At 35.7% G+C, this 12,823-nt stretch overlaps 1 protein-coding gene across 1 annotated transcript in view; it reads right to left on the minus strand.

The window, feature by feature from the left end:
- Positions 1-12,823, minus strand: part of LOC136033354 (sushi, von Willebrand factor type A, EGF and pentraxin domain-containing protein 1-like) — a 306,644-nt gene that overhangs the window by 37,565 nt on the left and 256,256 nt on the right. The window contains exons 39-40 of the mRNA XM_065714145.1: positions 9,446-9,677; positions 5,497-5,833 (exon numbers count right to left, since the gene is read on the minus strand). Coding sequence (XP_065570217.1) covers positions 5,497-5,833; positions 9,446-9,677 — 569 coding nt within the window. The remainder of the gene's footprint in view (positions 1-5,496; positions 5,834-9,445; positions 9,678-12,823) is intronic.

The raw sequence follows: 12,823 nt of genomic DNA on the forward strand, positions 1-12,823 counted from the left end.
AAAACCAAGTACCACTTCTATACAAAAGCACTTTCTGCAGGGATGGACCTTAGATTGGCCCTGGCCAATCTAATCCTAATCTAAAGGCCAATTCAAATCCCAACCTAAAGGCCAATTCAAATCCTCGGCTTGTTTTGAATAATATTATCTTTCAATGGCCCAGAACAGGAAGACAAAAATAAAATTTGTGGACTTAATGTGGACTAAATGTGGACTTAAAAACCAAATACCACTTCTGTACAAAAGCACTTTCTGCAGGGGTGGACCTTAGATTGGCCCTGGCCAATCTAATCCTAATCTAAAGGCCAATTCAAATCCCAACCTAAAGGCCAATTCAAATCCCTGGCTTCTTTTGAATAATATTATCTTTCAATGGCCCAGAACAGGAAGACAAAAATAAAATTTAGCTTTTAAGCTCACTTATTGCAAAACAACTACAGCTTAGCAACGAGACTTTAACTTATCATTGAAAATAATGCTATAGGCAAATCTAAGCAATTGTAATTACGGAAACAAAAACAAGTCATTTATCTGAAAATAAAAAGAAACTGGGGGGGAGACCCCAATAGTGGACGACCCTTTACACAACAGCATTTGAATTCATCTATGTTAAAATCCACACTTTAGCACCTTTACCAAACACATCAAGAACCCACTATGTAAATAGAGGTGGCCGACCCTTTACACACCAACATTTCAATTTACCAGCACTACTATCCACACTTTGCACCTTTCCAAAACACATTAAGAACCCACTATGTAAATAGAGGTCACAGACCAATTACACACCAGCATTTGAATTTATCGATGTTAAAACTAAGACTTTAGCTACTTTACCAAACTGATCAAGAACCAACTATGTAAATAGAGGTGACCGACCCTTTACACACCAACATTTCAATTTACCAGCACTACTATCCACACTTCGCACCTTTCCAAAACACATTAAGAACCCACTATGTAAATAGAGGTCACAGACCAATTACACACCAGCATTTGAATTTCTCGATGTTAAAACTCAGACTTTAGCTACTTTACCAAACTGATCAAGAACCAACTATGTAAATAGAGGTGACCGACCCTTTACACACCAGCATCTGAAAATATTGATGTTAAAATCCACATTTTAGCACCTTTACTAAACTGATCAAGAACCGACTACGTAAATAGAATTGGCCAACCCTTTAAACACCAGCATTTGAATTTATCAGCGTTACAATTCACACTTAGCACCTTTACAAAAAAAACATCAAGAACCCACTATGTAAATAGAGGTCACCGACCCTTAACACACCAGTATTTGAATTTATCAATGTTAAAATCCACATTTCAGCACCTTTACTGAACACATAAGGAATTGACTGTCTAAATAGAGATGGCTGACCCTTTGCAAACCAGTAATCGTGTTGCGAGAGAAACACGTTGGTTTTGTCGTTTTTTTTTACCTTTTTTGTTCCAAGCACACCGATTTCAGCTTATTCCTAGAAAGTGGTAAGGGTCTAAACTCTGTGGTTTTTTTGGACCTAGTGTGGACCTACGGCTGGATTGATGAATATGACTTTGTATTTTGGAAAACTTCGTAGAGCTCTTGCCTGGGGCAAAAAAGGATGATTTTTGCTTGTTCTTGAGCCAGAGCCTATTGTGTGTGAAGTGAGTTGGAGTTTTATAGCCTAAGTGAGAGAGAACTATCTGAAGTTATGCACTGAAGCTTTCGTTTCATCAAACCGTGTACCTGCTTTCGAGTGGAAAGCTCCGTTCTGTCAAGCAAGAAGGCAGGCACAAGTTTCAAATTAAAGATATACTAAATTCTATAAGTGTTAAATATATGCAGCAGTTACTCAGCCCTACAGCCAATATATCTTCTTTGAGTGATAAATGGAAGAAACTACAAAACTAAAAAAGTGGGGACCGAAAGTGCTGCCATCTATTGTTTCTACCCATTTCTGTTCGTGATTTCAGCTGAGTTTATCATTCAGTTTTTTGCACTCGGGGTAGCGGTAAAGAAATAGTATCAGATATACCTCTTAAACTTTTAAAGTTTTCTCATTGCTAAAGAAATTAGAGTTCATCCTTTGCTCCTTTCTAAGTGGTGACGTTAGAAACTTGGCCTACGGCAAAAAAGTCAACTTTTGAACTAAGACAGATAGATTTTTTTCCGACGGCAGTCGTTAGCTCTTGATGAGCTGATCAAATCATATCTCATCCATTTTTTGGTAGAAAAATTCCTTCATCATATATAACAGTTACAAAGTTTAAAGGGGTTGACAACTTCAATAGTAAGGTACACACTGAAACAAAAAATAGACTGATACAGAAATGGTATCAAATGTGCCTCTTGAACTTTAAAAGATCTCCCATTACTAAGGAAATTAGAGCTTATCCTTTGCTCCTTTCTAAGTGATGACCTTAGAAATTTGGCCTACGGCAAAAAAGTCAACTTTTGAACTAAGACAGATAGATTTTTTTTTCGACGGCAGTCGATAGCTCCTGATGAGCTGATCAAAGTATATGTCATCCATTTTTTGGTAGAAAAAATTCTTTATGAGATATACCAGTTTGAACGTTTAAAGGGGTTGATAACTTCAGTAGTAAGTTACACACTTAAACCAAAAATAGGCAGATACTAATTGTGGCCATATATGGAAGTTTTAAGCAACAGTCGGCTGTTAGCTCATAATCATCTTCCGCAATGAGGGGTTCGCAACTTTTACTAGTTGATGTACCTATTATTTGTTTCTAGTGTATTTGATGGTAAGACCAATTTGGTTCCTGCGGTAAGACATGTAGGTGACTTAGTAATAATCGGCTGTTTTGCTACAATCATCTTTAGCGATGAGAGGTTTGTAACTTTTACTAGTTGCAATGAGGGGTTTGCAACTTTTACTAGTTGCAATGAGGGGTTTGCAACTTTTACTAATTGCAATGAGGGATTTGCAACTTTTATTAGTTGCAATGAGGGGTTTGCAACTTTGCGAGTTGGTGTACCTAGTATTTACTTTAAGATCATTACAAATTAACAACTTCAGCGTATAATTGAATTGAGGAAAAAACCGAAGTGTTGCTCTCGCAAAACTTTACTGGGCGAAGCCGAACCAAGGTTGCCGCAACACCTCACGTTGCCAATGCAACGTAGATTTAGTTGAATTAATTTTTGTTAAAATCCACACTTTAGCACCTTTACTTAAACACAAGAAGAACCAACTATGTAAATAGAGGTGGCCAACCCTTTACACACAAGAATTTGAATTTATCAATGTTAAAATCCACACTGTAGCACCTTTACTAAACACATCAAGTACAGACTATGTAAATAGAGGTGGCCGACCGTTTGAACGCCAGTATTTGAATTTATCGATGCTAAAATCCTCACTTTAGCACCTTCACTAAACTGATCAAGAACCGACTATGTAAATAGAGGTGGCCGACCCTTTACACACCAGCATTTGAATTTATCGATACCAAAATCCAAAATTTATCACCTTTGCTCAACACATCAAGAATCGACTATGTAAATACAGGTGACCGACCCTTGACACGCCAGTATTTGAATTTATCGATGTTGAAATTCATACTTTAGCACCTTTACTAAACACATCAAGGGCCAACTATGTAAATAGAGGTGACCGACTCTTGACACACCAGTATTTGAATTTATCAATATAGAAATTCACACTTTATCACCTTTACTAAACATCAAGAACCAACTATGTAAATAGAGGTGGCCAACCCTTGACACATCAGTATTTGAATTTATCGATGCTGAAATCCATACTTTAGCACCTTTACTAAACCCATCAAGGGCCGACTATGTAGATAGAGGTGGCCGACCCTTGACACACCAGTATTTGAATTTAACGATATTAAAACCAACACTTTAACAGCTTTACTGGACACATCAAGAACCGACAATGTAAACAGAGGTGGCCGACCCTTGACACACCAGTATTTGAATTTATCGACATTATAATCCACACAGTATTTGAATTTATCAATGTTGAAATCCATACTTAGGACCTTTACTAAACACATCAAGGACCGACTATGTAAATAGAGGCGGCCGACCCTTTACACACCATCACTTCAAAATGCGGCGACGATCAAAACGCAGCCCCGTATTATCAAGCAGAACATCTCTCTACTGTCCTACAACAGGATTAACCATATCATTAAATAATACATATCGATACAATACAAACCAATACATATCAATACCAATACATACCATACTAATACATACCATTGGCTAATTTGCAAACCCTTTTCGTTATGTTACTTACTATGCTTCTTCTTGTTAATAAATATGAAAAACCACCTTTTTTCAATTAAAATTAAGGAGTAACATCAAGATTTAAGCGAATAGACATTATTACAGATATGAAATCCCTCTCCTCATCACCTCGTTATTCACGATGATGTTTTTTACTGCTTTAAAAAACATTTTTAACTTAAATAAACCACTCTTGTGTTTCAGGGATCGTTCTTAAAGTATTGGGACAAAAAATTCAACTTTAGCTTAAAAAACGAGGTATTAAGGAGGAAGCATCCCCCTCCTATACTGAATAATTTCTGTACCGCATAGTGTTTATTTAGCATTTTGTATTTGTGATAATAGATCTTACATTACTATTTAAGCCACTTGCAATAATGCAATGTGCCAAGTAAGGCAAATTTGTAACAGCAAGGCTATGTCTTGACAGACTATCTCGATATATCAAAACTAAGCTCATAGTTGTTCAGTCATCTAAGTAAGGTCTAATTACTAGGGTTTGTATGAAGAAGACTAAGATTTCTTTTTATCTTCTAAAATGCTTATTCTGGCACCTCAGAGCCTAACCGCTGACAGAGGCAAAGAGGAAAATTTAACTTAAATATATTTTTATCTCATTTAAAAATAATAGTCATAATGAGCTGAATCTGTTCGGATTTGTTTATGGCACAACCAATCATTATATGACATGAACAGGAATTTATTAATATGCCAGGATCTTATTAATATAACAGGAATAATTAATATGCAATGAACAGGAATTTAATGAGGAGCTGCATTCAAGTTGGAAAAAGGGAGACGGGGAGGAACTTAAGAAAATACTGAGCACAAATTTATTCAATTTTCAAATATTTAATCTTGAGAAGGATTAGTTTTATTGCCAAACAGAATTGTTTTTTCTCCAAACACTTCGAAAAATAGTTTCTTTACGGTAATTATAATACGGCATTCTTAACTGAATCGACCTTAAATTCAATTTTGGATTTAACTTAGCGAAAATTGAACTTAAATTTATTATGGCTACATTTATTATGGACTAATAGAATGGATTATGGACTATTAGGTTATATTTATTGAAACTTTAATTTATTATGGTTATTTATTATGGCATTTGAGCTCATCAAAACGACAAAATGTAAGCAAAAAACAAACAATCCCGTGCAATCTGTCTCAGTTTAACATAAATTTAAGATGTTTGACACAAAAATAAATATAAATAGAAGAAAAACCTGTAGTTTGTAGCCTTCATTGCAATGATAATACACTTCCGACTTGAAAGTTGTTGCCTCCGGATAATCAAAGTTTCCATTTTTTGGTCTTTCAGGTTTGCCACAGTCAACTGGAACGCAAATAGGTGGCTCTGGTTCCCACACACCGTTTACACATATCAGAAAAGAATTTTCTTTCGGTGTCAAAAAGTACCCATCAACACATGAAACTTGGTGAACTGACTCTAGGGTTAGCTGTGTAGAGTTGGAAAACAAACCAGTTGAATTAAGCAAGGGGCACGTAATTACTTTACAAATCGGATCTTCACCACTCCAGGATCCGGAATACTGGCAAAACCTGTTGAGAAAAAACAGTTTGCTAAAAAAGTTGAATGCAAGTAAGGGTTTGCTAAGACACATAAAGAAACCTATGGGGTATTCTATTTCAAGACTATTATACGGAAAATCTATAGAATATGTTATTAGGCAGAAAGGCAAGTAGCTTTGAAACAATCTGCAGAAAAAAGTTTCACAGGAAGCTTAATACTTGAAAAGTAGGTCGTCCGGAAAAAAGAAAGGGCTATGTAAGATGTCCCAAATAGATCCAAGAAGGGACGGTATCTAAGACAGAGCCGAGTGGTAAGCATGATAGACTTGAAATACTTTGTCCTGTAGGGCAAGAATTCGAGTCCTGGTGTCACTGATTATTTGGTTGGAATAAAGGGTAAATGGCGTGACTCGTTTATTGCTATATTTATTTAGCACACATTTCATCCTTATTAAAAATATTCTATCCCAACAAAAGGAACACCGCCGTTTCTCAGTGACTCTCTTCAAAAGTTAGATAAAACTGTTTTAACAGTACATCTGAACTTATCTTTACTGATTTCCTCAGGATATTCGACCATAGAATCAAAGAGATGAGATCCACTCTAAACTAACTTTTTCGCAGGGTAATGTGCAGGTACTGATCTCCCAACTCAATGCCTTTCGCCGGGAGTGCCATGAGTGGTTGGGGGCAAATCATCGAAGACTTATTGTGTTTCCCCCACATATTTCTTTAGGTACCCATTTAGAGCTGGGTAGACCCTGGCTGGGCCTACAGAGTCACACCGTTGACCCCCGTTCCAAACCAAATAACAAGGGACACCAGGACCCGAACCTGTGCATTAGCTCTAGATTTCACTCTGCATTTACTCGAATTACTCTAGAGGCAGTTTTCTATAAAGTTTTAGTAAACCATAGGCTAAACTTTAGCGTCCAGATTAGTAATATCGGGACGTTTTAACGTCACTCTGCTCTCACACGAAAAGAGTTGATTTTTAGGTCATAGTTCGGAAAGCTAAAGGAATTCATTTTCAAATTATCTTTGCTTTTCGTATATTAATATGTATTCTATAATAAATATTCCAAAAATACTATAGTAATTCTAATAGATTATAGTTTAAAAAATTCTGATTATAGTATAGTAATTCTGATAGATTATAGTTTAAAAAACTCTGATTATAGTATAGTAATTCTGATAGATTATAGTTTAAAAAATTCTGATTATAGTATAGTAATTCTGATAGATTATAGTTTAAAAAATTCTGATTATAGTATAGTAATTCTTATAGATTATAGTTTAAAAAATAGTTGATGCTAGGTTGAATAATAACTGTTAAAAACTTAAGAGTGCAAGAAATTGGCTATTGACTGATGGTTTACAGCTCGAAAGTTTATGAGTCTTTATTGTAGTTTGATCTTATTGATTAATTTTTTTTTGCCATTTGATAAAAACTGGATTATATCATTCTTAACCTCGATTGTAAATTTGAAAATTTTCCGACAATCTAGATAGCAAAAATCCTGTTTCAGTGACAATCGAGATTGCAAAATCACAGTCTAGGTTGTATATTTACTATTTTAATGATAATCTAGATCATGTAAATACTTTTCCACTGACAATCAGAATTGTGAGCTCATAATCTAGATTGTAAATATGCCACTCAAATCATTGAAGGAACTCAAATAGCTGCTTTTCCCTACGTGGATAAGTAGCGACAATTGTATTTATTATTATTGATGGTGGTTTTTATTTGTTTTTAGATTAGTTTCTTTTAATTTTTTAATTTTTTATCTTGTGCTGAGGACGCCTTGTTTGGATACAGACGAAATATCCGCGTTGTTTAAGTCTTTCCTCTCTACTGGCCGTCGTCTCGTTTGAAGTTTTCTTTTTGTAGAGTTTTATCTCTCTTTGTTGTTTATTGTAAATATGCCGTTTACTGACAATCAAGATCACCAAAACAATCTTACGCTGAAATTTGTGATCGTGGGCTCATAATCTAGATTGTAAGCCCGAAAGATTGGCTTCGAAAAAGGTTGTGTTTTTTGTGAATTTTGTCTGGTTGTGGGTTGGGCTTAGGAATTTACTGTTCCACAGTCTGCAATTAGACAAGTCAGTTACATAAACATCTTTGCTTCACTATTAATTCTCAGTGCTGTTTCAAGAATCTGATTTGTCAGAGAGGAAAGTGTAACAGTTCAAAATGGGAATGAAACCTTTTAATCGACAGTGAACGGATATAAAAAATTTTAACTGGATATTTTGAACATATATACAGTGTTCATAATCAGCAGTAAAACTCTTCATGAGTTTTACTGCTGATGATGAACACTGTATATGTGCTCGTAATATCCAGTTAAAAATTTATATATAATAATAATAATAATATTTATTACCCACAAACATACAAAAGTATAAAAAGTGGAGTACAGAGAAAAATTTAATAAACAAAGCAAAAACAAAAGTACACGTAACTCAACAATGGCAAGCACAACAATGCTTTTTTAATAATAATAATAATAATAATAATAATAATAATAATAATAATATTTAATATATTTGTTCACTGTCGATTAAAAGGTTTCATCCCTATTTTGAACTGTTATACTTTCGTCATGGAAAGGCAGTGTGGTCTTTGAAGTTATTTATTTGTCAGAGAGAAACGCCTTAGAATACCCAGGATAGGGCTGCAGCAGCAAAATGTTCTGCTCATAAATACTAACTGTTACCTTTAGGTGAAAGTTCAGATGACTGTGAGAAAATATATTGGAGACTAGCGAATGAATTATGCAAATTTGACACATTTAATTTACGTATTATACGCAGTATTTCTTTATAGCAAACGTATAGTTGTCTTGAAGAATTGTTGTTCAACAGTAGGATCCTCCACAGTTTTCTGAAAGCCAATATTTAATTTTGTAACCTGAAAAATTTTGGCGTGAAAAGGTTGAAAACAGTCAAATTTGATCGTATGCAAAACCCTACCAATGTGTGCAGAAAAACACATCGATGGTGGGACATTTTCTTGGCTCTGTACAAAATTCCCGTAGCGATTATAATTTTCACAGGTGGCAAGACAGCGGTCTCGTTTCGGGGGGGAGGGGGGCAGTCTCCCAAATAATATGGAAAAAAATATTGTATAGCCCATTTCCCTTGACACTATGAATGGAAACAAGAGTCATATTATTTTTGTTATCCAAACTATAGAGTTTTCAATTTATTCTTTTCTTTCTTAAGGAGCATCGTATTAATAATAAAAAACTGAGCATCTTTATGCTTGACCCTTTTAGGGCCAGCTAAAATTCGGCTAAAACTACATGAAATTAACCACCCGATCGGTAGTTTTCATTCAATGGTTGTCTCATCCTTAAGTTTTGAAAAAACTGACTATGATCAAGTGGCACCAAACTTACTCCTGTTTTAAATTACTGCGTTACCAAAATGGTAACCAACTTCGTAAAGTTTAAGTTATGGCCATAGCATTAGTAATTACGAATGCAACTTTAGGTTGGCATTTATTATTACCTCGTTTTTTCTTAATGGATTATTATAGTTCTTGTTCTCACATTATCTTAATTCCCCTCCCTCCCCAAGTATCGATTTCCCAATTCATTCGAGCGGTCAAAAAACAGGAAACCTTTTTACCTTTGTCTTGAACCCTTTAAGATCCGTTTATCGTTACAACTGTAAATTGCCGACGAACCAAGACCTTCCCCATCTACGTGAAGTTCTCCACCATTTGGAGTGGCCAGTTTTGGACACTTTATTAGATCACATTGTGGCTCAATGTCACTCCATTCTCCGTTGGGTAAACACGTAAGAGTACTTGAACCTTGGAGCTTATAGCCTTCATTGCAATCGAATGTGATGACACTACCTAGTTAAAGAAAAGTAGTTAGATGAGATAATTAGCTAAGATGTCAATATTCAGTTTTATTTTTATCAAATTAACACTTCACCAAAAAGTAAAGTATAGTTAAAAAGATTCCACATCAGGCTAGAATAAAATAAAATAGGGGAAAAGAATAAGAGATATTCCCTTTTGTGACCTTGTGTAAATTCACAACCCCATAGTTTGCATGCACTTTTAAAACAAAGACAGGTTAATGTACCAAGGTTATGGTTCTACAGCCTCGCAAGCTTCGCTTATGTTGTGCTATTGATTAAGAAATGTTTTTTTTCTAATAAAATTGTTCTACTACTACTACTACTACTATGCACCACATCAAAATAAAACTGGACCTACGTTCGGTTTATTCATATCAGAAAGTAATTTTTTAGGGAGAGGGGCGGGGTGTTTCAAGAACATGAAGTTTTTGGGCAATACAGTGAAAGTAAATACCTTAACTTAGACCTTAGATCATCTTGTGCCACCAGAGGCACTCAGGACATCCACAAAGAGCCGCCAGTCGTCCTGTATGTGCGCCGCTTCCACACCATCTTCCCACTGGTGTTATATCATCGTGGGAATGTTGGACAGGTCCCGTTGGTATCTGCGACGCAAGGTGTTTTTAGGTTAACCTCTCCTGCGGTTTCCCAGAGGTTGTCTTTCCAAAATCTGTCTTGGGATCCTATCGTTCTTCATACGGGTCACGTGCCCAAGGTATCGCCACCTTCGATGTCAAATGATATATGTAACCATGGGGTGGCCTGAGATAGATCAGAATATTTGATTTGTGACATGATCTCTGTTGTCGATACTCAGAATCCATAAAAATTTGAAAGAGTAACAATCTGTTGGTACACAAAGACAACTACATCTTCAAAGAAAAGCTGAACTTTCTTGAGCTGTTTAATGCCAGTCTATTGTTACCCAAAGAAATACTACATCTTCAAAGCAAAGATGAACTATCTTGAGCTGTTTAATGCCAATCTGTTGGTACCCAAAGATAACTACATCTTCAAAGGAAAGCTGAGCTTTCTTGAGCTGTTTAATGCCAATCTGTTGGTACCCAAATCTGTTTATATCCAAAGACAACTACATCTTCAAAGGAAAGCTGAAATTTCTTGAGCTGTTTAATGCCAATCTGTTGGTACCCAAATACATATACATTTTAGCTTATCTTTAGTTGTTGAACTTTTAAAATACGTTTCTTTTTTTTTATTTGGTGTCGTTACTAAACGCCACGCCGATTTTCCTATAGGCTCCGAATAGCGGAAAAATTTTGGTGGTCCAGCGGCTGACACCAATTTTTTCTTACTGGGGTTGAGTTTCAACTCTGTTCAAAACACTTAAAGTGACATATTGTTCAAAGCTGGATAAACACCAAAACCTATTAAAGCCCTTTGGAACTCCAAAGGCAGTTACTTAAAAAAAAACAAACATGTAAATTCAAGGAAAACGCAACACAAGCAACAACAATCAAAATTCTGTAGGGTCAAGAGTCTTTTTTCTTCTTTCAAACTTTTTAACTTTTGCTTTTCAATAAACGGGTAGCGTTCGCTCCCCTCCGTGTTTGTGTTTTCGTGATATCTGTTGTTGTACTCAGTAAAACCCAGTTAGTATTTTACCTTTCAACCCAATACTTGTCACAGTAGTTAGGCAGCTTTTGTTCTTAGATAAAATTACAGTAGAGTTAAAAAATTTCGGACTGGTAACCATTAGTCAATAACCTATTCCTTGCACTTTTAAATTCTCTAACACTTGTTAATCAGCTCTGCATGAGAATTAAAAAAACTATAATTAACAATAATCAATTATAGCATTTAAAAAAATATTTATTATAGTGCACATACGAAAAGCAAAGAGAATTTGAAATGAATTTCCAAAGCTTTCCAAAGTTAATTATCTAAAAAACGAGTCTTTTCTTGTGAAAGTAAAGTGATGTTAAAGCGTCTGATATTACTACTCTGGACCCTAAAGTTTAGCCCATGGTTAACTAGAACGTTTTAGGAAAAGGTCTCTAAGGCAAATCAAGTGAATGCAGAGTGAACTCTAGAGTGAATGTGGAAGTTGTGTCCTAGTGTCACTGGTTTATTTTGTTTGGAACGGGGGTCAATCGCGTGACTCTCAAAGCTCAACCAGAGTCGACCCAGCTCTAAATTTTTTCTTGAAAAAAACCTGGGGAAACACAGGAAGTGTCGGATGATTCGTCCTCAACCACACATTGCACTCCAGGCCGCAGACATCGAATCAGGAGAACGGTACCTGCACACCAGAGACCATTGACAATCATGCGAAAAAGATGGTTTAGAATGAATTCCTTCTCTTTCGTTCGATAGTCAAATATCATGAAGTATTCAGTAAAGATAAGTTCAGATGCAATGGTAAAACTGGTTCTCCCAATTTTAGAGACAACCATTGAAGAACAGCGATGTAACCTCTGTTGGCACAGAATATTTTGAATTTCGGATGAAATCTGTGGTAAATAAATATTGCAATAAAACGTAGTAAAATCGTTTTCTTAAATGTAAAACAAAAAACCCGCCACTTTTTCTTCAAATGAAAATGGCAAAAATAATATTCCATTACGCCATGAAAAAGTTTTTTACAGGCTGGGTACTCGCTTTTATAGTTTTGTTGTACAACCCAACTGTTACCATCTATTCCACCACAGAATTTAGATGGCAGCATAACTGTATTGGTAGTATTACTTTAAGTTAACTACTTTTATGTTAGGTTCATTTAGGCTAGGTTAACGTGACTGGCCGCGTTAACCTAGCCTAAATGAGCCTAACTTAATGTAACTCTACCTATCCAGTTGTTCGGCGATCTATAGCCATAGTTGGATAGATGGTGACAGTTAGGTTGTAATTCACACTCATGTGTCTCTGGCTTTGAGAACATCCGGGTAGCAGTTGAAGGTTGGATGCAGGTGTCCTGGGTTAAGTTAGATGGCCCTATATTTACATGTTATGATGATGGAATCTCGCGTAATTTCTGATGGTTCCGAGGGACTTTTATAATTGAGCAGTAACAGGTTTTGAAGATCAACGGCACATGTCGTGATAGATCTTATGATTCAAATGCGTCAGTATTGAAAATGAGTCCAGGGTGTCAACATTGATTTTTTTCAACAGTTA

This window comes from Artemia franciscana, chromosome 11 (assembly GCF_032884065.1).
Source record: "Artemia franciscana chromosome 11, ASM3288406v1, whole genome shotgun sequence".
Classification (NCBI taxonomy): Eukaryota; Metazoa; Arthropoda; class Branchiopoda; order Anostraca; family Artemiidae; genus Artemia; species Artemia franciscana.